Source organism: Malaya genurostris, chromosome 2 (genome assembly GCF_030247185.1).
Source record: "Malaya genurostris strain Urasoe2022 chromosome 2, Malgen_1.1, whole genome shotgun sequence".
In the NCBI taxonomy this organism is placed as follows: Eukaryota; Metazoa; Arthropoda; class Insecta; order Diptera; family Culicidae; genus Malaya; species Malaya genurostris.
The window spans coordinates 307,282,667-307,308,350 of NC_080571.1; the positions used below are offsets into that span (position 1 = coordinate 307,282,667).

The 25,684-nt window shown below is 34.9% G+C and overlaps 1 protein-coding gene across 7 annotated transcripts in view; it reads left to right on the forward strand.

The window, feature by feature from the left end:
* LOC131431005 (insulin-like growth factor-binding protein complex acid labile subunit) overlaps window positions 1–17,373 on the forward strand; it is a 770,466-nt gene extending 753,093 nt beyond the window's left edge. For all 7 annotated transcript variants that reach the window (XM_058596356.1, XM_058596358.1, XM_058596357.1 and 4 more), the window contains 4 exons: window positions 10,804–10,950; window positions 11,055–11,211; window positions 11,342–11,470; window positions 16,168–17,373. In XM_058596356.1, the coding sequence (XP_058452339.1) occupies window positions 10,804–10,950; window positions 11,055–11,211; window positions 11,342–11,470; window positions 16,168–16,340 (606 nt within the window). In that variant the 3' untranslated portion in view covers window positions 16,341–17,373. The remainder of the gene's footprint in view (window positions 1–10,803; window positions 10,951–11,054; window positions 11,212–11,341; window positions 11,471–16,167) is intronic.
* The last annotated feature ends 8,311 nt before the right edge of the window (window positions 17,374–25,684 follow it).

Genomic DNA, 25,684 nt, shown 5'->3' on the forward strand with positions numbered 1-25,684 from the left:
CGAGGATTGCCTAATTCGAATAACCAGCATAGGGGCATGAAAAAATGCTAAATTTTGGCTGGTACTCTGTTGATTAGTGAATCACTAGTTGTGATGTATACGAAATTTATTATATCATAAAATCACAAAATATTATTGAAAAAATTATAATAACACACATGCTGTGATTAATAATCATTATAATAATAATAATAATAGAAGCATTAGCAAAATTACAATCACAAAATATGTTACGGAGCTCAGTAATAAATATAACCCTATATATAGCTTGCTTGAATATTATACACTGAGGTCTTTTTTTATGCGGTCTTTATTTATGCGGTTTTTTTTACGCGACTTTTTTTATGCGAGTTTTCAGAGTTATGCGGTTCTTTTTATGCGAATTTTCAGAGTTATGCGGTTGCCCTTCTGCGGTCTTTTTTTATGCGAAGTTTCATAGTTATGCGATTTTTTATTTCTGCGAAGTTTCAGAGTTATGCGGTTTTTTTTATGCGAATTTTCAGAGTTATGCGGTTTTTTTTTATGCGGTACGTAAATTCGCATAAAAAAAAGACTTCATTGTACTCAGAAGTAACAGAAGCGCAGAATTTTGCTACGATAAATCAAACGCGCCATTCAAACACTGCGCCTGCTGTGTGTCCGACACATGTCAAAGCCTGCGCTCCTATTACTCTATAAATCGAATTCAGGCTAAACAACGTTTATTGGGCTTAATAAAAATAGTACATGAGTGTAAACCAACCAACTAGAATTAACATATTCTTTTCTCGCTGTAATCACAATTTTGTGTGGATTTTTTTTCACTAATTTTGCATTTGCTATTGCGTAGTGACAAATCCAAACCGATTATCTTTATAAAACCTACGTCAGTATTATTGAAGTTCTGAATTTTGAATTTTTATCAATTTGATCACTCTCACACATAAGAATTGGCAAACTACTTTGATTTGCATGCTCCGTTCATCTTCTTTACCACCCATCTTTTGATTTCCTAAAATATAAACTAAGGTTTTCAATACAGAGCCACCCTACGCTCACCGATAATGTCTGAAATTATCGAATTGAAACTGCCATTGACTCACTTAACAGATCGGCTGAAAAGTTCGTATCGTTTCTATGAGAGGGCCCCACTAGAATTAAATCCATACCATTTTCAGTTAGTACCAACCTTCAAAAGATACGTATATAAATTTGACAGCTGCCTGATTCTTAGTTTGTGAGATATTGCATTATTTTCGTCGATATATAACAATGGACGAAACATGGCTCCATCACTTCACTCCGGAGTCCAATCAACAGTCAGCTGAGTGGACTGCACGCGATGAACCGAACCCAAAGCATGGAAAGACTCAACAATCGGCCGGTAAGGTTATGGCGTCTGTATTTTGGGATTCGCATAGTATAATTTTCATCGACTACCTTGAAAAGGGAAAAACCATCAACAGTGACTATTATATAGCGTTATTAGAGCGTTTGAAGGACGAAATTTCAAAAAAACGGCCTCATTTGAAGAAGAAAAAAGTTTTGTTTCATCAAGACAATGCACCGTGTCACAAGTCGATGAAAACCATGCTGAAATTGAACGAATTGGGCTTCGAATTGCTCCCTCATCCACCGTATTCTCCAGATTTGGCCCCCAGTGACTTTTTCCTGTTCTCAGACCTCAAGAGAATGCTCGCTGGTAAAAAATTTAGAAGCAATGAAGAGGTAATCGCTGAAACTGAGACCTATTTTGAGGCAAAAGACAAATCGTACTACAAAAAGTGGTATCGAAAAGTTGGAAGATTGCTATAATCGCTGTATCGCCTCTGATGGCAATTATGTTGAATAATAAAAACGAATTTTGGCAAAAAAAGTGTGTTTCTATTAAACGATACGAACTTTTCAGCCGAACTGTTATCAATGGAGCAGTGATAAGATAGCAGACAAAAAAATATTTTTGATCACCTTACGTGCATCGAAAATATTGCCATCATTATCTCTTAGTTGCGAATTTAATCATTACAGATTTTCTAATTATATCTAGCGTAGTGGAAATTCATTGTCGAAATATCAGCGGAGGCTCTTCTCCCTTTTGATTATCTCTCAAGCGATGTTTCTATGGGTAAAAAATCATCATCAAGTTTCTCGAAAGTGACACTAAGATTTTGTTAAAGTCTCATGAACGTTTTTTTTTCACGAAGTATAATACAGTGATCCAAATGCCAAGTGACATATAACATTCGAATCTGCTCGTCGAGATCGCAAAATGTTTGTGGGTATGTGTGTGTGTCTGTAACAAAAAGATACACTCGACGTTCTAAGAGAGATGGCTGAGCCGATTTCCACAAAATTAGGCTCAAATGAAATATACTTTCCCAAAGAACGTTGTTGATTTTTATTCCGATCCGGCTTTCGGTTCCGGAGTTACAGGTTAAAGCGTGTTAGAAATTGCAAACCGTCATATAGAGCGACGATGCAAAAAAATGGATAAATTATCCCAAATAAACTTTCTAGTGTTTATTCAAGTTTTAAATACAATTTTTTTTGTAGGATCCCCTAGCGATATTCATAAAAATATGAGTCATATGAAAAGTGTATCATTACTCCACTAGGTGGATTGAAATCTTGAAATTGAAATCGCTATCGTTTCTGAACAGTTATCCTTTTTCGCGGTTCCAGTGCGAGGCTTACCGTAGTTAACCGTAGGTTGTTCACAAAACTGACATGTGTTCAGCTGATTTTCGAAGGTTACCTGCGATTTACAAGGGCACCTTCCGCTCTTACCAAATGTCACATAAGCTAGAATCGCCTAATGTAGTTGCATATGCAACACGCGCACACCGTTGCGGATAGCGCAGAAAAAAATCCGCCACACTTTTCTCCCGACCGTAAGAGTTTCTCGGCTTTGCGACAGATCTTCTCGAGTGTAATGCTAATTGGCCTGGCTAATTTTCTATTAAACGTTATCACACTCCATACTCTACAACTCATTGCTAACCGAAGTGAATGCAATTGCATCTCGTTCGCATCTAAACACTGAGCTACAAGCGTTGTTGAAATGTATTTCAAATACATCTTTTACGTCTAGATGCATTCGTTCTTCTTGTAAGTAAATCAACACAGATTGATTTTAACTAGAAGGCTAAGATTCAGGCTTTTGTGAATTGAATTTGCTCATTTCAAAAGGCATTGTTGTTCACTTCTCTCTATTTTCTTAGTTTCTGTCTTCTCGACCGTACACCATCCTTGACTGTGTGGGTATAAGATGTGAACAAGAACTGTTTAAAGCCAAAAACTCAATTAAATCGAAATTCGTCTAATTCTGATCTAAAACTAATTACAGGTAATGTTAATTAGGACCCGAACAAAATTGATGTTTCTATTCAATAAACTGTTGAATAATATTTAACATTACCAATGAATGTTAATGGTAATGTTGATGATGATATGAGTAATACGTACACTATTTGTTACAAGCCTACTTCGTAAAAGGAGCATTTTGCACAATACGAAAATAAGGCCTATGACAATATTCGTATAGTGAATTCGTGAAACTGATTGGACAAATAATTACCGGAAAACAATGTTTGAACTTGATTCGGAGTCCAAGTTGGCGACACTCCGTTAGTTTTCTTTACATTTCGTCTTCTACTCGTCAATGCATAACAGTTTATGTCGAATTGTTATGCCACCTAGCAGCTCATATTTGTTTATTTGTTTATTTGTTTGCTTGTTCCATCTGACAATAAAAGTCTTAAAGAATATAAAGTTAAGTCATAAAATCGAGGATTGCGACACTTTCTGAACAAACTTATGCGATGATTCACCAAAATCGAATAAATTTTCAACTAGGGAGAAAGTTAGAACACACGCTGCAATAGGTTCGTTGGCTCCAAACGATGTTCGATGGAATCTTCGTTGTAGCAAACCTGTTGATCGTAGAGTTCGTTGTGAAACCCGGAAGTCGATGAGAGACAGGATTTTTGGAGAGTCGATTTCGCCGTTGATAATCTTCGCCACAAACGCAGCTTGTTGAATCTTCCTTCGTCGTTCCAGAGTGTCAAGACCTAACAGGCGACATCGATCAGGGTACGGTGGCAGATCCAAGGAATTTCGCCAGGGAAGGTCTCTTAGCGCAAGCCGAATAAATCTTTTCTGAACACGCTCAATCCGCAAGTTCCAAACGAGTTGATATGGACTCCATACCAAACTGGCATTTTCCAGCAATGGTCGCACTAAGGAACAGTATAACGCCTTCAAACAATGTGGATCCTTAAAATCTCTGCTGATTTTAGCTACGAATCCGAGTTGTTTCGTTGCCTTAGATATTAAAGCAGAACGATGCTGATTAAATGTGAGTTTTGCATCCAATACAACACCAAGGTCATTAACACAGTCAACTCTTGTAAGTGTTTGTCCATCAATTTTGTAGTCGAAGATTAATGGACGAAGTATTCGGTGAAATGTAATTACTTGACATTTGGCAATGCTGATCACAAGATGGTTTCGTCGACACCATGCGACAAATTCATCAAGCAGTTCTTGAAGATGGACGCAGTCCTCATAATTACGAATTACTAAGTACAGCTTCAAATCGTCAGCGTAGATCAGCTTGCATCCATAACCAAGCAGCAAAGCGGCTCATAGTCACTTCATAGAATACTCAAAACAAACAAAAAAATCTGCGTAGCTCATTAGCAGCCTTCACATACTCTGATTAAGATGAAGTTTTGTACACGTTTCCAGTATTACTAATCATTAATATTGCACGGTTGTAGATACCAATTCTGATTTTTAATTGGTGTCCTACAAAATGTTTTCAGAAATCAATCGGGCACTCTATAGAACTATACTTGTTTTGCATTTTATGAAGAGTAAATTAACCAACCCAGATGTTATTCAGCTGTTCAAGGTAAAATGTAGTAGAGTGCACGCGTCGCGTTTTTATCAATTATTCAAAAACTAGACAGCATTTCGAAAAACTAAAAACAGTTTTTGAATTTTCGTAAATAAATTCATCACAATTAAGTATTCTTCGAAAATTGAAATTTTGCTTTGCCAAGCCGGAATTGGTTTTTTGTATGTATAAACGGTTAACGGTTCCGTTTCACGGGGATGATTTTATAACTGAAAAACCGGTTTTAATCCACCTAGTGGTGTAATGATGCCATTCTTCAAAATAATTTTCTTCGATTCCTAAAAGAAAAACCGAAATCGGTTTGTTTGACCATCTACTGATAAAAACTATCAATCGGAGAAAATTTGAGATCGATCCAGAATTTTTTCAAAGGATTTCGCCCTTTTCAGTGATGGTATAAAATTTTTCACTCACTGTACCCCATATTTCCGGATCCGGAAGTCGGATCCGGATGAAATTCAGGTATTTCGTATGGGACCACAGGACCTTGTGAAAAACGGTCGCGCCATCTATGAGAAAAGTTGGAACACATATTTTATTTTTTTTGCGCATTTTACCCTATAACTCCGGAACCGGAAGTCGTATCCAAATAACATTCAGGAATTTTGTATGGGGCCACAGTTTAGAATTTTTTTACGGTTCTCGCCCTTTCAGTGATGGTATACAATTTTTAACACACTTTACTTTATATTTCCGGAAATTCAGGAATTTCGTATGGGACCACAGGACCTTTCATTTGAATCTAAGTTTGTGAAAATCGGTTCAGCCATCTCTAAGAAAAGTTAGTGCAAAAAAACGTTACACACACACACATTGCATAACATTTTTATATGAGAAAGACAAATAGTGTTTAAAGTAAAATTTCACAAAGAATCTGAAAAGGCAACTGAAAATGATAAAACATTAGCCAAAATAACCGAAACGACCAAAATTTTGAAAAAGTTTCACGTGAATTCGATAAACTTCTCATCGTCTTCTATATTGCTTGAGTGCACAGAGGGTTCGGTGGCGTTATATCGTGAACGAAAAAAAAAATACTTATGAAAAATGACACGAATTTATGCATTGGGTTTTGTGTTGAAATAACATCGAGTTGAATACAATAAAACGGGTGTTATATGAAATCGTTCATTTTCTAAGGTAACTGACGTTAATAATGCTTGTAATGTCCAACTCTGTTTAGCTCAATGCATTGATGTTGCTTTGTTGTGTGATATCATTTAATAGATATTACTTCTGATTGTAGCAATACTAAAAATTTTATATAGACAGGCTACTGAATGAAATGAATACAAGCCAAGCATTATCGTTCATTTAGAACATTGAAACGTTCATATAATCTGGTGTCAGAACCACAATTCAAAACTATATACGTTTACGAAAATTGTATTTAATTGGTGCAGTTTCGTTATCTAGTGATTGTCCAGTAATTTCTTATTTCAACAGTTTTTTTTTAATCGATAATGAAATTGTTCATAGTGCTAGTGTAATACTAGTCAACAACAATAACGATTGAATTGGGGTATAATCAAATTGTGCAATATTTACAAATTCATAACGAATCAATCAGAGTTTCTTTTACAAGCCAACAAAGCGTGTGGTTAGCCCACTGCGCTCAATCACAGAAAACATTCCTGGTTTCTATGTGTTGGTTTGGCCTGTTATGCTTAGTGCGGCGATTCGTTCAACTCAAGCGGTTTTCTGATTGCAATCAATAAATCTTCCATATGGTTGAAAAATGAACCAATCAGTTCATTCTACTTAGAATTGAAATTCATGAAAAACGAAAATCTTAGTCTAAAACTCTTTCGTTTTTCTGACAACTGCTCGAGGAAAATTATTCAATTTCAGCTTACTTCCACTAACACATTTGATTAGCAACAAACACATTCCTATATGGATTTTCTCTTGCAGAAATTATTGCGATATGAAGATTTACGTACCTTCTATTAGTAATCCCGCAAAATAGGAACCTTTAATTTAACACGCGAAAGGCAATGGATATGAAATGTTGTCGTAAAACTAATTATTTTTTTTCCGGAAAACTGCTTTTGTAACAGAAAATATTTACTTTACTTTACGTTTCGTCTTAGACTCGTCAGTGCAGAGCAGTTCAAATTGAACTGCTTAGTGCAAACTTAAACAGTTCAATTTGAACCGCTAAGCAGACGTAAAGTTAATGCTATTTGCAAAACACTTTTTCATGTCTTTTCTGACGTGCCGAACGAAAACGTCTTTTTTGCCTAATACTTAGCGGTTCAAATTGAACTGTTTAAGTTTGCGCTAAGCAGTTCAATTTGAACTGCTCTGCACTGACGAGTCTAAGACGAAACGTAAAGAAAAGTAAAAACGGTTATGTGCACAAAGCACAAACTTAGGATAACCCCTAAATGAGAAAATATTTAGTTTTGTTTATTTTGCGTAGCGCAATCTAATACGAATGCATTGAAGCAGTGTTGCTAACTTTTTTATTAGGGAATTAAAATCTGCATTCATAAAATGTAAGCAATTTTTCATCAAACGTAAGTGAAAAATCGATCAAAACTGATATTTCATCCAGAAAAGTCAAGCCTAACATTCATTTGAGAATAAAGTATTGTTAAAAAAGATTGTTTGAATCTCAATCGTTCAAGCCACCGTAATAAACTGGTTGCGCTACCTACATGAATACATAGATCTGTGACATACGTACCAAATAAAATGTATGTAATACACTAAGGTCTCTTTTTACACGGGGGTTATGTACCGTGTTAAAAAAATCCGTGTAAAAGAAAACCGTGTTAATTGCGGAAACCGTACAAAAAAAACCGCGTGGAAAACTTGATGTAATAATTCCAAAAACCGTAGATTTGATTATTTGTTTGTATTGTTTTTGATAAAATGTAACTTTTGATAATTTGAAGGGGAAAAAGCTTATTTTTAACCACCAAACTTATGCCAGGTGCACATAACTGTGAAAATGTAACTGTTATTTCACAATAGAAACGGAAATCTAAAATACAGCCTGGGATTACGAGAAGGGTCCAGTCATACTTGATTAAACACATTGGATGACAAATTAAAATTAGAACACTTAGGAAACGCATTGTACGATAAGCAAATTATTCTAAATGGCTCATGCCTTCTGTATAATGCATTCAGTTTTCAAAAGAACGATAATACGTACAAATTCAGTCCTAGAAACCAGATTCTGAGTTTCGATCAAAAATCTATAGAGTTTAGTTCATGATTCCAGTTACACTTCTATAATTTTGGAACTGAGTTTTGGAATCAATTTCTAGGGCTGCACCTGAATTCCGAACCTGGATTTTTTATTGCATTTTCGAACGGAATTCTGGAAATACAACTATATTTTGAATCTGAATTCTCATCCCGGATTTAGGTCCATAGTACCATAACTCCATGTTAAGAACTGAGTTTTTCAAATTAAAATCTGAATTGGGAACTGAGTTCTGGTCTGAGCGTTAATTTCAGTTTCCAAACTTTAGTTCTCAGTCCAGATCTAGGCTTAAAATCAAATTCTGCAATTCGGTTTCAGCTCCAGAGTTCTGGTACTCGATTCTGACCTTGGACTCTGGATAAGGAACTGAAGTTTAGACCTGGATTCTAAAAATGAAAAAAAAAACTGGTCTTGGATCCTAAAACTGAATTTCAGAACTGATTTCTAGAATTGGATTCTGGACCTAGATACTGGTCTGAACTGAACAAGTCAATTACGCAGGCTAATTAGAATCTATCAAACTGTGAACCTTCACTAAACTGATTATATTCACTTCCGATTTGCATATTATAACCGATAAGTAATTCAAATAGTTCTACAGATAACATTTGGAGCCATTTGAAGGACTGATTTTGCATAATGTTGCTTAAAATTGTTCAGTTTTCGTTGCACAGGGTGTTCCACGAAAACTTTCTAATATAAAAATGCAATAATAAACTAACGGTTTGATAGATTTCAACGATTATACATTTATTTGTAAGGTTGTTTCATTGTATTTTGCTGCAATGCAAACGACCAGCAGCAGGCTGACGCAATCGCTCTTGATTTCTTGATCTGCATAGAAACATGAAATATATTCAGAACCGATGCCTTTGGTAAGAAATAAATAAAATTCAATTAATTCTTAATAACGATCTGTGGGACTGAAAAGTGCCTTGAACTTGTCACGACCAACAGAATCTGCAGTTAGATTTGAGATCAAGAGCCATCTCAAAAACTCGGTAAACTCGATCGAAATTTGACTCGGAATTCATTGTGATTTCCAATTGGATTCCAGAGAAAATGAATTCCAACTCAAAACTAAACAACGCTCCCATGACTACTGACGACTTCCATTGACAAGCTTTTGATTTTAGTTAACTTTCAAACTTTAAATTAACTCTTATAATCATTTTCTTACAGACAACCTGTTACCTTTTTTGAATTTTTCTCAAAAAACAAATGACAGTGCATTTTAAACTCTCATCAGAAACCGTGTTAATTGCGAAAACCGTGTAAATAAAAACCGTGTTAATTCCGGAATCCGTGTAAAAAAAACCGTGTATAAAAAAACCGTGCGAAAAAAACCCGTGTAAAAAGAGACCTTAGTGTATACAAATTACCAACACAGGTTTACTTGGTTTACTCTTGATCTTTAACTGTTTTGTGGAAGCAGCACAAAACGTTTGTTTTTGAGCCCACTGTTTCAAGTTCCTTGCCAAATGCTTTATTTTTCTTGCATGCAAACATCGCCTCCCGCTGTAAACAAGTAATTATTTGTTTATGTATGAGTTTATCGATCAATGAGAAGGTATTACCTATGCTTCGACAGAACTCGATCGTATAAATTCCCTGTGACTTCACTGAATACTGTGTACCTTTCTCCGTCGTTCTGGTAATTTGTTCAGAATTTCAAAATGAAAAATGACGAGACGAAACTCTCTCCGCACCACTGGTGTACTTTTAATCCAATCACTGATAAAACCTTTCGAATCTTTAAGGAAGGTATCGATAAAAATCCAGATTCTAAGAGAACCGCCAACCAGCTGTCGAACTTTGGAAAAATAAGAAACTTAATGAAATTGAGAGACAAATATGCCTTTATCTGCATAAAAAAAATTTCAGTGACATGTAGTTAATTTTTCGATTATCCTCGTGAAAAATGCTTACGTTGAAAAAAAAAATCAAACACCATGAACATCTGGCTCAACCGATATCTGACAACAAAGCCATGAACTTTATGAAAAAAAATTATGGTGGTATGAAAACAGAAGCGCAAAAACGGATAGTTTTCATGCAGAAAAAAGCTTCCATTTCCATCACAATTACTCACCGATGCTTGTTTTAAAGCCCTCGCAAAAACCACAAGCGCCTGAATGCGACCCGTTTGAAATGCGCAAACTATAAAATGATCAACCTGACTGCTGAGTGGATTAAACGGAGTGTTTTATTCACTTAGTTTGGCACTAATAGACACCCCGTCGTGTTTCCATCTTGAATTTATTCACCTACCGTACAAAGTGCAGAACGGAACATCATCATCATCATCTCCAGCCAGCCGAAAGCCGCTTCACGGTGGAGGATATATCCTGATGGTGCTTGCGTTATTATGTGAGAGTGGAAGTGTTCCCAGCACTCGGTGTTCTTTGGACGACACCCGCCCGGCGTGGCGAATTCATATGTGGTATGCATTTTATTGTGTAATTTGAAGAGTGCTGCAGTGGGGTGTCCTTTTTATGCCACCACCACCGTCTGAACATGTCACGTGAATATTTGATCGTATATCTCTTCTTTCGCGGTGATAGAACACTGAAAACTGATTGCATGCTTTGGGGAAATTTACGATATTGCTAGATGGAATCAACCGCCTTCTTATCACCTACCATAATTTTCCTTTTTCACTTATCGTCCTACCCATTTACAGCTGCTGGACCTTTCTCGCAACCAACTGTCCGGAATCGAGGACCGATATGCGGCCCAACTAGCCCGGATCGGTGACCTACGGATGGACAATAATCCTCTGATATGTGACCGTTGCCATATGGGAGCCATCATCGATATGGCCAACGAGGTATGAAGCTGACCAAATTTTGCTGATGATGGAAAACCCCTGAATTTAATTTTACGACTGCGTCATTTCATCAAATTTTCAATCTCATTTACCGTTTCCTTCAGCTGTCATGGAGGGAACAACCGGAGTGCTTCTTGCCGGAACGCCTGCGAGGTATTGTGATCAGTGACCTAGAACATTTTGCCATCGAGGATTGCATGGAGGTGATTGTGGACGAGGACCATGATGCTGCCAGCACATCGCACAACTTTTTGGAACAAGGTAAGGGTGCACTCTGTCAAGTGGCGCTTTTTAATGGCCTGCCCGGGACCCGGGACGGTTGACTTCATCTCTCACACACACACTCACTCATCCCTTCTCATTCTCTTTTTTTTTGTTTTCAATTTTACAGCTGGAAGTGCCAGTGTGCTTGCGTTCTGCGGTTTGCTTCTGTTCGTTGTTTTGGCCATCGTTGTGGTTTCGACAGCAATCTGCCTCTCGAGACATCGGGCGAGATATTACACGCACGAGGAGAAACGAGGTAAGCAGTTGGGGCCGTAAAGTTTCAACGCATTGTGACACTACCAACAAATAATCATGAACGCATTGTCCTCCGCATCGCAACGTGTCCGTCAACCTTCATGAAGTACCGCCATCCGTTTTTGGAAAATATCGTTGAAGGTCGATCCGGGTTTGTCGTTTGTTCTGTTCACAGTCTGTCACCCCAGTAAACCCAATCGGAATTCGAGCACACATATTCTATTTCGATATATTCAACTAATAATTTGCCTAGACGATTTTTTTTTCAATCTAACGTCTGGGTTTGAAAACAGGGAACAATTTCACCTACTCAACGAACAAAATAATCAAACTACTTATTAAGAGTATTTCTATTAAGGGCTGAGGCCAGTGTGTTTTAGGGCGTTCTAGAGGGCTGTTTTCACGCTTCAAATCTGATTTTCTCAGAAACGGTGACGAAAAACAAAAAATCCAACGTACAATCGCTTAAAAAATTAGTTTCGATTATTCTGTGAAAATTTTAGAATGATTCATTGACTTCAGCGGTCGGGAATGTCTTTTTTCTGAAGGAAGAATTGCATAGCTGAAAACGCCGTCTTTCAACTTATTCATTGAATATCTCGCCTTCAAAAGCATGGATCAAAAATATATCCTGACAATGTCTAGATAATTTAATTTAGATCCGATTAGTGCATAAAAACATGTATGCTGTCGCGATAGAAATGAAGTGAATGTTATTTTTGTGAAGGTAAGTCGATTTCTATAGACGCACCATTTTTTCTGCTCTTGTTTCTTAGTAACGTAACAAAATATGAGAGAAAGATGGAATCGGCCAATCGGAAAGGCTGCCAAACAAGCGGTAGCTTTATTGAATTTCATTTGATGTAGTCAAACTTGTAATCGAAAATATCAAAACTTTCTTGGCCACCCGGCCTCATCAAGAGTCATTTTCCACATTTACGAGAGAGCATAGAGAAATAATGTAATACGCAGAGCGAACCACGTGGTTATACGAGACCTACTGGCCTCAGCCCTTAAAGTGTCTGAAAATAATCAACTCCAACGTTCAGAACAAATCCAACGGAAGCGAACAAATAATTTAGCACCTTTAAATAAGTAGTGCCAGTGGTGTTCATATTTTCGCTAGAAGTAATCAGTGTTAGGAAATTCATGATCAGAAAAAAGTTCATTTTATTATCACTCGTACCCGATCAAAAGAAAATAGTTAAAACATACTTAGCCCTTTTCTTCGACCAGCAGTGATATTCGAATTAAGAGCTAAAATACCTCTTTAAATTGTCACCCGCATGAGGAGACGCGACGCGAAGCGAAGCGATGCGAAACTTGACAGATCGCACCAAGACGCAAGGCAGAACTCCGTCCATTCAAGTTCAGCAGAAAAATGACATGTAACTATGTCAGAGTGAGTGCGATGCGATCGGTCAATAGTCGCTTCGCAACGCATCACACTCACTCTGACATACATGTCATTTTTCCGCTGAATTTGAGTGGACGGAGCTCTGCCGCGCGACTCCGTGCGATCTGTCAAGGTTCGCATCGCTTCGCGTGTCACTTTCTCTCTGACTTCACCCTTCGACTCGTCAGTACGGAGCAGATATTTATGCTGTTGACTTCGATGTAGCGAAAATATCAAATTATCAAATATCATCGCTGAAAAAAAAATCATGCCCGATTTTATCGATCAATTATCACTATCCGAAAAATCAACGACGATAATGATCGCTCGAAGAGTATGGATAAAATCCCACCCCGGTCAATATCACTTTAGTGATGTTTCAAACAACTCACACGTGATCATAAAACGATAATCATTCAAAATCATTCTCACGATTATCAGTCCCGTAGCGATTTTCACTGAAAATGGTAATATTCAATATGGTAGATGATGTATTGATAAACTATTTAAAACTAACTTCAATATGTCGAGCAGTAATTAAAAACAATTATAATGGTTTCGCCGTAAATAATATAAGTGTTAGATATTCAAATTTTATTCGATATACTGATAATATTAGACTACAACAACAGAATATTATTCTCAACATTTGCTACTTAGCCATTGTAGACTAGCCGGCGCACCTTTTTGCGAACGTCCCTCATTAAATTCCGTACAGATTTCTTGGCGACAAGTTTTGACCCTTTTTTCTAATCTTTTTCGAACTGTTGAATGGTTTCGGGTGCCGAGACATGTTTCCTAAGATGTGCCTTCGTTAATGCCCAAAATTCCCCATTTGGTCGAAGTTGTGGCTTCGAATCATGGGTGGACGTCGTTTTTGTAAACATTTCTTGAAGTATATTTCGCTGTTCATTGAACCAGTGGTGATGAAGGGTTTCGAAATCTTACCGCAGCTACAAATTGCTTGCCAGACCATAGCTTTTTTACCAAATTTTTCGACTTCAATCGATGTCTCGGACTGGTTTAACACTTGCCCTTCTCGCACCGTATAATATATATGGTCCCGGCAAGGATTTGTAATCGAGTTTCACGTAGGTTTCGTCGACCATGATTATTCCATGCCACCGCGGAGATGGGATTCGAACCCGTAGCAAGCCAAATACGGGTAAATCGTTTTGCTTATCAAACTATCCTACATGTGAGACACACATACAAACAGCCTAACTGAACATAAGAACCGAGCATGTTCAGCTGTGCTCGGGCCCTACGGCGTTCATTTGTAGTCATTTCTCAATAACAATCGCTCCGCAAGGTGTTTCAGCCCTCAATTAGTCCGTTTTTTTGTATGTTTCACATGCAGGATAGCTTAATTGGCAAAACGATTTAGGAGGATAGGAACTATTTTCGGGTTCGAGTACCGTCTCTGTGGTAGCTTTTTCGCGGTTTTCATCACACAGTTGTATTCGCATATCATGTAAAACTTACTCAATACGGCTCTACGTCTTAACAAGACTAAACAAATCGTTCAAAGCATGTTCATAAACTCAATTATTTTTCAATTCCTTTTTAGGACATTTTAAAATTCGTCAAAAACTGAAAAATGCGCGAAAGTAATAATAACATTTTTGGAGAAGCGGATGTTTTTGATAATGATTTTGATTTAGAGTATATTTTATTTTTGGTTGAGACATTTTTCTTAATCATCAAAGTTTCGCTTGATTGTTGTGACGCGCTCTGAACAAGAATTACTAATGAAAAAATTTGTGTGTGTTGTTGTTGTGTTCTCATTCACATTCGCTACGTGTTGTTAATGTTCTTGTACTGCCACAGATCGAAATTCGATGCGTTGAAGATTTAAAATTCTGCATTAAATTTTAGTGTAAAAATACAGTACAAATTAAAATACAGTAGATTTGAGGGTAAAAAACAGTACACAGTATTTGAGTCGAAAATACAGTACAATACACCGAATCCTCTATTTACGAACTAAACGGGGGTTCGTAAAAAGAGGTAGTTCGTAAAAAAAGTTTACGTTATTTGGGATTTGGTTCGTAAAAAAAGTTTACGTTATTTGGAATTTACTTCGTAAAAAGTTTTGTGTGATTATTGTTCAAACCGCGCATCATAAGTTTATTTTCGGAACAGATGTGAAGAGTAAGTGCAAGAAAATGATGTTTGGACTCGTTTCAAAATCCAAGATGGCGGCTTCCGGTTTATTGAGATTGCCTAAAACCCTAACAATATGGGTATCTTCGGAACGGAATTGATGAGTAGATGTCAGAAAACGATGTTTGAGGTAGTTTTGAAATTCAAGATGGCTACTTCCGGTTTGTTGATATTTCTTGAAAACCCTTACAATATGGGTTCAAGTAATATCAACAAACCGGAAGTCGCAATCTTGGAATGGATGAAGACTGATTAATCATTTTATGGAACGACAGTCAATACTCCCGTGAATTGTTGAATGAATGATTTTCGTTAACTTTCAAACTTTAAATTAACTCTCATAATCGTTTTCTTACAGACAACCTGTTCCCTTTTTTAAAATTTTTCTCAAAACAACAAATGACAGTTCTTTTTTAACCTCTCATCAGAAACCGTGTTAATTGTGAAAACCGTGTAAGTAAAAACCGTGTTAATTCCGGAATCCGTGTAAAAAAGCCGTGTATAAAAAAACCGTGCGAAAAAAAAACCGTGTCAAAAGAGACCTTAGTGTATCTTTTCTATTTGATGAGATCAGATAAAAATGTGTAGAACACTTTTAAACGTTCTCTCGAACGCACAACAGTCGCATTGATTAACACTAATTCCCTAGCTGTTCTCAAATGAGAATCTATCTTTAAGGATTTCGAAGTTCTATTGGATTCGTATACCTACAACCTTCCTAGCTTTCAGGAGAGTAAAAAACTTATTCCGCCTTATTTTGCCACTTCATATAATGACACATTCATTTTAGTCGACAGATAACTAGACTGTCAGTTCCATAGGTGGTGATCAGACTCATTATATCTGTAGAAATACAGATTTCGGTACCAAAATTTCACATCCTTTTGTCTAACTCATTAAAACATAATAAGGTATTCTGCCTTGTTAAAAAAAACTGGAAAAAATATACATGTTTCGGCGAAGCAAAACATCCGCCCAAGCATGTAATTTAGACTACTGCAACATTAGCGGTGCGGACACGTAGAATGTGAACCCTAGCATTTTCAAACCACACAATTAAAATGTCTTTAGCCGTCCTGCTCACGACACCATTATTATTCATCTTTTTTTTTTTGTTTTTGGTTTTTCGTTTGCAGATTCCACCATCGAAAAGAATGGCACCGAGACGTCACTGCTGACCGCAGGCAGCGAAATCAACTTCAAGTTCCCGTACACCGACCGGGTTTGCACGATCGACGAAATGTGCATCCCTCCGCCACCGCCACCACCCGGCAAGCTCACCGCCAACGTCATCGAGCGGTTCGATTAACGAACGGAGCACGATGATGCTAACTCCGGTTGCGATGGTGCCAGCGGTTCCGGCACTTCCGGTCCATCGACCACCATCGCAACATCATCGGTGGCCATCATCGGGGACGATTCTTCATCCGCATCGATAGTGGGCATTGGCACCTCATCCAGTGCCATCACCACCAGTAGCAGCATGGGCAGCAGCGGCAGTACTTCTGGAGGGACAACCGTTCCGCTTCGTGGTATTTTAAGGAACAGCAAAAAGAAGGACGTGTTCTAGGAACACCGTCCTCACATCTGACTGGCGGCTCCAAGTCGTCCAGAACCAGTAATCGGTGGCATTGTGTACATAAACGGTCTGTCTGTGAGTTTGTATTTATTGTAGAGAATCCCACCCGATCTCCCGCTATCCGGCTACGAGTGGGTGTGTGAATCGTGCGAGTGTGATTGCGTGAGTGCCTCGATGACTAAACTTGACTAATTGTAATTAGCTATTAATGGTTGTTCAGCCAGCGCACGACGGAGGGCGGATGACAAACGATTTCTTATGTAAGACAATTTGTAAATAGATGTACGTACAACCAACAGGGAAAAGAACCCCTTTTTTCCTTTTTTTTTTCTTTCGCCCCTTCAACAACCACAACCACCAACTCCCACTTTCTCAAAGCAAATAACGGTTTTAGTAGGAGAGCCCCTCCTCCGCGGGATCTCGCAAACTCCAGTTGTGGTGTTTTAGTCAATAGTCAGATTGTACGGAAGATAGGAAAACCGAACGCTCCCCCGACGAAACAAAAAGTATTTTCAACGAGGAATTGGATGGGTTCCTAGAAGATTGATGAAACCTATGGTTAGGGCCGCCCAAATCGAGGCTGGATGACACAAGCAGGATTTCATTCAAAGCGGGCTTCATTTATATATGCATTAATAGTGTGAGTATCTAAAAACTAGAACAGATTTAGATTCAATATCAGAGTAACGGATTGTTAGGCTTAAGGTTGACCGTTCATTCAATACTTTTTGGTGATATCAATAAAACAGATTTTTGTAAGAAATCCACTGTGGAAAGTTCCTGTGATGACAACTCACACTACGGGGAGGAAAAACTATTTCTATTCTGCTATTCGATCAAATGTTCAACCAATCATACAACCACTACACTTGCCCTGCTTTTGTTTAGCAATGAACAATACAAATATTTTTATTTGATTCTTTCATTGTTCGGAAATCGTCGCATCTACGCAACATCAACAATGCAGCAAAACATTTACAATCGATTCTGCATAATTTCCATACGAAGGAAAAACAAACAAACAGAGAAGCAAATCCAACAGCCAAGTATTAACCGAAAATCGCATCGACCGGATGGGTCAAAACCATACTGCGAACAATGAGCGAACGAAATAAAACCAAAAAAAAACAAAACAAAATGATATTTGACTGACTGTTTGTGCAAAGTGCCCGAATGAGAGAGTTTTCCTCCAGATCAGCACCGAACGAAAATAGCTGTAGCCGCTTAAAGCCCGCAATATTGACCGAGTGCTCAACAAAACCATTCCAGCATCTGAGCCTGACCGAACCAGTGCCCTGCCTTCCACAGGAGCCGGCTAATGTCGGCGGTCAATAAAATGTTCTGGGAAAACGAAAGAAAATAAATACCAAGTATTGCAGTATCATTCCGATCGAAAAGTTGCAACAGACAAAGTTGATATCAAATTTATTTTCATTTAAATAATCAATCGAATCCTAACCGAGAGCTTCGAATTTTTTTTTTTTGCGGTCTGCCAATCAGGAAGGAAAGCTCCAATTTTTCTACAGATAAATTTTACCTCTAGTCCAGAAAAACTTTTGCTGAAACTCTAGAAAAACAGAAAATAGAGAACGGAATACAAACATACAAGACATACAAGACTAGACGCAGACTAACAAAACTAAAAAAATTACGAAAAAACATTAAATAGAAAGGTTGTCTTGAACACTTAAAGACGACTAAAATAAGAATGAACTGTAAGAACACAAAAAGACGACCAAAAGACGACTGAATGGCAACTAAAGTACGACTAAACGACAACTAAAAGAGGACAAGAGACAACCTAAACACGGCTAGAAAACGATTAAAACGATTGAAATAATACTAAAAGACGACTAAAGACATAAACAAGATGGCTAAAAACTAATGCAAAACGACTAAAAACCAAATAACAGACGACCTGGAGACGAACATAAGACGACTAAAAGACGATTAAAAAACTACGAAAAGAAAGCTAAAATATAACCAAAATAAGACTAAAATAACGCCAAAACGCCAAAAACAAAAGCTAAAAGACGACCAAAAGCCAACAAAAAGACGATAAAAAAACGACGAAAAAGAGGACTAGGAGATAAATGAAAAACGGTTAAAAAGACCAAAAAACGAACTAAAACCGATTAAAACACGAGAAAAAGGTAACTAAAACACTGCCTAAAGACGAAGACGAAGACGATTAAAAGATTACAGAAAAACGATAAAAAGACAATTAAAAACCGACTAAACATGACTGAAATATGGCTAAAATACGACTAAACTACCAATGAGACTAAAATATGACTGAAATTGATAAAAAAGAAAGACATCACACGGTGACTAAAAGGCAACTAAAAGATTACTAAAAGATGACTAGAAGAAAACGAAAATACGACAAAAAAACTAAAAAGCGACAACAAGACGACTGAAAGATGACTAAAAGACGACTAACAAACGACCATGGAATACCTGGAAGGAGACTAAAAAAAGGAAAACTAAAGACTACAAAGCTACAAAAAGACGACCAAAAGACTACTTCAATAAAACTAAAAGATGACTACAATGCAACTAATAGACGACAAAAATACGACAGAAAAACGCCAAAAACTACGATAGAAAACGCCGAAAGACGACAAAAAGACAACCAAAACACGACATAGGGCAATTGAAAGACAATTAAAAGAATAATTAAGGACGACTAAATGACAACTACAATACAACTAAAACAACGAAATGACAACTAAAAGACGATTAAAAGACGACTAATAGTTGAGATGACTAATAGTCGAGACGACTTAAAGAGTACTAAAAAATGACTAAGAGACACATAAAAAACCACTAAAAAAAGACAAAACTATGACACAAAGCCAACAAAATGACAATCAAAAGATAACTAAAAACAATTAAAAGACGAATGAAAGACAACTAAAAGATTTTAAGTCGTCATGAACGACCAACATAAGATGATCAAAAGACGATTAAAAAACTCCAAGAAGACAACTAAAATACGAATAAAAGACTGAAAGACGACAAAAAGATGACAAAACGACTAATAGGCGAAAAACTAAAACACGAATTAAATACGACCATAAGGCAACTGAAAAACAATTGATAGATGACTTAAAAGATAACAAAAAGACTACGAAATACGACCATAACACAATTAAACAAAAACTAAAAATCGACTAAAATATGACTACAAGATGATTAAAAGACGACTAGAATACAAATGACGGCAATAAGACTAAAAGACTAAAAGACTAAAAGACTAAAAGACTAAAAGACTAAAAGACTAAAAGACTAAAAGACTAAAAGACTAAAAGACTAAAAGACTAAAAGACTAAAAGACTAAAAGACTAAAAGACTAAAAGACTAAAAGACTAAAAGACTAAAAGACTAAAAGACTAAAAGACTAAAAGACTAAAAGACTAAAAGACTAAAAGACTAAAAGACTAAAAGACTAAAAGACTAAAAGACTAAAAGACTAAAAGACTAAAAGACTAAAAGACTAAAAGACTAAAAGACTAAAAGACTAAAAGACTAAAAGACTAAAAGACTAAAAGACTAAAAGACTAAAAGACTAAAAGACTAAAAGACTAAAAGACTAAAAGACTAAAAGACTAAAAGACTAAAAGACTAAAAGACTAAAAGACTAAAAGACTAAAAGACTAAAAGACTAAAAGACTAAAAGACTAAAAGACTAAAAGACTAAAAGACTAAAAGACTAAAAGACTAAAAGACTAAAAGACTAAAAGACTAAAAGACTAAAAGACTAAAAGACTAAAAGACTAAAAGACTAAAAGACTAAAAGACTAAAAGACTAAAAGACTAAAAGACTAAAAGACTAAAAGACTAAAAGACTAAAAGACTAAAAGACTAAAAGACTAAAAGACTAAAAGACTAAAAGACTAAAAGACTAAAAGACTAAAAGACTAAAAGACTAAAAGACTAAAAGACTAAAAGACTAAAAGACTAAAAGACTAAAAGACTAAAAGACTAAACGACTAAAAGACTAAAAGACTAAAAGACTAAAAGACTAAAAGACTAAAAGACTAAAAGACTAAAAGACTAAAAGACTAAAAGACTAAAAGACTAAAAGACTAAAAGACTAAAAGACTAAAAGACTAAAAGACTAAAAGACTAAAAGACTAAAAGACTAAAAGACTAAAAGACTAAAAGACTAAAAGACTAAAAGACTAAAAGACTAAAAGACTAAAAGACTAAAAGACTAAAAGACTAAAAGACTAAAAGACTAAAAGACTAAAAGACTAAAAGACTAAAAGACTAAAAGACTAAAAGACTAAAAGACTAAAAGACTAAAAGACTAAAAGACTAAAAGACTAAAAGACTAAAAGACTAAAAGACTAAAAGACTAAAAGACTAAAAGACTAAAAGACTAAAAGACTAAAAGACTAAAAGACTAAAAGACTAAAAGACTAAAAGACTAAAAGACTAAAAGACTAAAAGACTAAAAGACTAAAAGACTAAAAGACTAAAAGACTAAAAGACTAAAAGACTAAAAGACTAAAAGACTAAAAGACTAAAAGACTAAAAGACTAAAAGACTAAAAGACTAAAAGACTAAAAGACTAAAAGACTAAAAGACTAAAAGACTAAAAGACTAAAAGACTAAAAGACTAAAAGACTAAAAGACTAAAAGACTAAAAGACTAAAAGACTAAAAGACTAAAAGACTAAAAGACTAAAAGACTAAAAGACTAAAAGACTAAAAGACTAAAAGACTAAAAGACTAAAAGACTAAAAGACTAAAAGACTAAAAGACTAAAAGACTAAAAGACTAAAAGACTAAAAGACTAAAAGACTAAAAGACTAAAAGACTAAAAGACTAAAAGACTAAAAGACTAAAAGACTAAAAGACTAAAAGACTAAAAGACTAAAAGACTAAAAGACTAAAAGACTAAAAGACTAAAAGACTAAAAGACTAAAAGACTAAAAGACTAAAAGACTAAAAGACTAAAAGACTAAAAGACTAAAAGACTAAAAGACTAAAAGACTAAAAGACTAAAAGACTAAAAGACTAAAAGACTAAAAGACTAAAAGACTAAAAGACTAAAAGACTAAAAGACTAAAAGACTAAAAGACTAAAAGACTAAAAGACTAAAAGACTAAAAGACTAAAAGACTAAAAGACTAAAAGACTAAAAGACTAAAAGACTAAAAGACTAAAAGACTAAAAGACTAAAAGACTAAAAGACTAAAAGACTAAAAGACTAAAAGACTAAAAGACTAAAAGACTAAAAGACTAAAAGACTAAAAGACTAAAAGACTAAAAGACTAAAAGACTAAAAGACTAAAAGACTAAAAGACTAAAAGACTAAAAGACTAAAAGACTAAAAGACTAAAAGACTAAAAGACTAAAAGACTAAAAGACTAAAAGACTAAAAGACTAAAAGACTAAAAGACTAAAAGACTAAAAGACTAAAAGACTAAAAGACTAAAAGACTAAAAGACTAAAAGACTAAAAGACTAAAAGACTAAAAGACTAAAAGACTAAAAGACTAAAAGACTAAAAGACTAAAAGACTAAAAGACTAAAAGACTAAAAGACTAAAAGACTAAAAGACTAAAAGACTAAAAGACTAAAAGACTAAAAGACTAAAAGACTAAAAGACTAAAAGACTAAAAGACTAAAAGACTAAAAGACTAAAAGACTAAAAGACTAAAAGACTAAAAGACTAAAAGACTAAAAGACTAAAAGACTAAAAGACTAAAAGACTAAAAGACTAAAAGACTAAAAGACTAAAAGACTAAAAGACTAAAAGACTAAAAGACTAAAAGACTAAAAGACTAAAAGACTAAAAGACTAAAAGACTAAAAGACTAAAAGACTAAAAGACTAAAAGACTAAAAGACTAAAAGACTAAAAGACTAAAAGACTAAAAGACTAAAAGACTAAAAGACTAAAAGACTAAAAGACTAAAAGACTAAAAGACTAAAAGACTAAAAGACTAAAAGACTAAAAGACTAAAAGACTAAAAGACTAAAAGACTAAAAGACTAAAAGACTAAAAGACTAAAAGACTAAAAGACTAAAAGACTAAAAGACTAAAAGACTAAAAGACTAAAAGACTAAAAGACTAAAAGACTAAAAGACTAAAAGACTAAAAGACTAAAAGACTAAAAGACTAAAAGACTAAAAGACTAAAAGACTAAAAGACTAAAAGACTAAAAGACTAAAAGACTAAAAGACTAAAAGACTAAAAGACTAAAAGACTAAAAGACTAAAAGACTAAAAGACTAAAAGACTAAAAGACTAAAAGACTAAAAGACTAAAAGACTAAAAGACTAAAAGACTAAAAGACTAAAAGACTAAAAGACTAAAAGACTAAAAGACTAAAAGACTAAAAGACTAAAAGACTAAAAGACTAAAAGACTAAAAGACTAAAAGACTAAAAGACTAAAAGACTAAAAGACTAAAAGACTAAAAGACTAAAAGACTAAAAGACTAAAAGACTAAAAGACTAAAAGACTAAAAGACTAAAAGACTAAAAGACTAAAAGACTAAAAGACTAAAAGACTAAAAGACTAAAAGACTAAAAGACTAAAAGACTAAAAGACTAAAAGACTAAAAGACTAAAAGACTAAAAGACTAAAAGACTAAAAGACTAAAAGACTAAAAGACTAAAAGACTAAAAGACTAAAAGACTAAAAGACTAAAAGACTAAAAGACTAAAAGACTAAAAGACTAAAAGACTAAAAGACTAAAAGACTAAAAGACTAAAAGACTAAAAGACTAAAAGACTAAAAGACTAAAAGACTAAAAGACTAAAAGACTAAAAGACTAAAAGACTAAAAGACTAAAAGACTAAAAGACTAAAAGACTAAAAGACTAAAAGACTAAAAGACTAAAAGACTAAAAGACTAAAAGACTAAAAGACTAAAAGACTAAAAGACTAAAAGACTAAAAGACTAAAAGACTAAAAGACTAAAAGACTAAAAGACTAAAAGACTAAAAGACTAAAAGACTAAAAGACTAAAAGACTAAAAGACTAAAAGACTAAAAGACTAAAAGACTAAAAGACTAAAAGACTAAAAGACTAAAAGACTAAAAGACTAAAAGACTAAAAGACTAAAAGACTAAAAGACTAAAAGACTAAAAGACTAAAAGACTAAAAGACTAAAAGACTAAAAGACTAAAAGACTAAAAGACTAAAAGACTAAAAGACTAAAAGACTAAAAGACTAAAAGACTAAAAGACTAAAAGACTAAAAGACTAAAAGACTAAAAGACTAAAAGACTAAAAGACTAAAAGACTAAAAGACTAAAAGACTAAAAGACTAAAAGACTAAAAGACTAAAAGACTAAAAGACTAAAAGACTAAAAGACAAAAATACTGAAAGACTAAAAGACTAAAAGACTAAAAGACTAAAAGACTAAAAGACTAAAAGACTAAAAGACTAAAAGACTAAAAGACTAAAAGACTAAAAGACTAAAAGACTAAAAGACTAAAAGACTAAAAGACTAAAAGACTAAAAGACTAAAAGACTAAAAGACTAAAAGACTAAAAGACTAAAAGACTAAAAGACTAAAAGACTAAAAGACTAAAAGACTAAAAGACTAAAAGACTAAAAGACTAAAAGACTAAAAGACTAAAAGACTAAAAGACTAAAAGACTAAAAGACTAAAAGACTAAACGACTAAAAGACTAAAAGACTAAAAGACTAAAAGACTAAAAGACTAAAAGACTAAAAGACTAAAAGACTAAAAGACAAAAATACTGAAAGACTAAAAGACTAAAAGACTAAAAGACAAAAATACTGAAAGACTAAAAGACTAAAAGACTAAAAGACTAAAAGACTAAAAGACTAAAAGACTAAAAGACTAAAAGACTAAAAGACTAAAAGACTAAAAGACTAAAAGACTAAAAGACTAAAAGACTAAAAGACTAAAAGACTAAAAGACTAAAAGACTAAAAGACTAAAAGACTAAAAGACTAAAAGACTAAAAGACTAAAAGACTAAAAGACTAAAAGACTAAAAGACTAAAAGACTAAAAGACTAAAAGACTAAAAGACTAAAAGACTAAAAGACTAAAAGACTAAAAGACTAAAAGACTAAAAGACTAAAAGACTAAAAGACTAAAAGACTAAAAGACTAAAAGACTAAAAGACTAAAAGACTAAAAGACTAAAAGACTAAAAGACTAAAAGACTAAAAGACTAAAAGACTAAAAGACTAAAAGACTAAAAGACTAAAAGACTAAAAGACTAAAAGACTAAAAGACTAAAAGACTAAAAGACTAAAAGACTAAAAGACTAAAAGACTAAAAGACTAAAAGACTAAAAGACTAAAAGACTAAAAGACTAAAAGACTAAAAGACTAAAAGACTAAAGTCTGAGTTTCGTTCCACTGTTAAGAATTTATTCGAAACAATGTTCCGCTAATTCTACAAAACTAGAAGCAAAAGACGAGAAAAACCCTTAGTTTTTGCAATCTAAAAACAACAATTCACGGTGCAATCCATACAACTTACATAACATAGCTTCACTAATGAAAATGACCGATAGCGTGCCAATGTCTGGACGCGAATGTCATTATATATGTTGCAGCAAAGTTGAACTCCGGCGGTCGACATGAAATATATCGGAAATATCGAAACATCGTGCATCCCGAGCTAGTGACCTGCGAATGGAACGCTGGTAGGCATCAAATTGATAAATTGTCGCTGGAATTCGGTTCAAGTGAACACACGAGAAAGAATGCCAAACCGAAGTCATAAAAGCTTGATCGATGCGTTACTGGGGAACAATAAAACGCGTATCATCGTTCGTGAATTTTTCTACGGCTAGCGCCTCACACAGTTGGCCATGCTGCACAGTACAGGCGGCCAGCCGTCCGTCCGTCGCAACCATTGACGACGCGGTCTGACAGTGATGACTGCAATAAATATTTGTCAATCAAATTCGCCTGTCACCCGAATGTAGCGGATGTCAGAAGAAATTGTTGTTTTGATTTGAGCTTTTGCCTAGAATGTAGCTATTTTATGACATTTTTCATTCCATCCTGGATTCTATGCGTATGTCATAAAAAACGATAGAGAGCGTAAAACAGATTAAGACTTGTTTGAAAC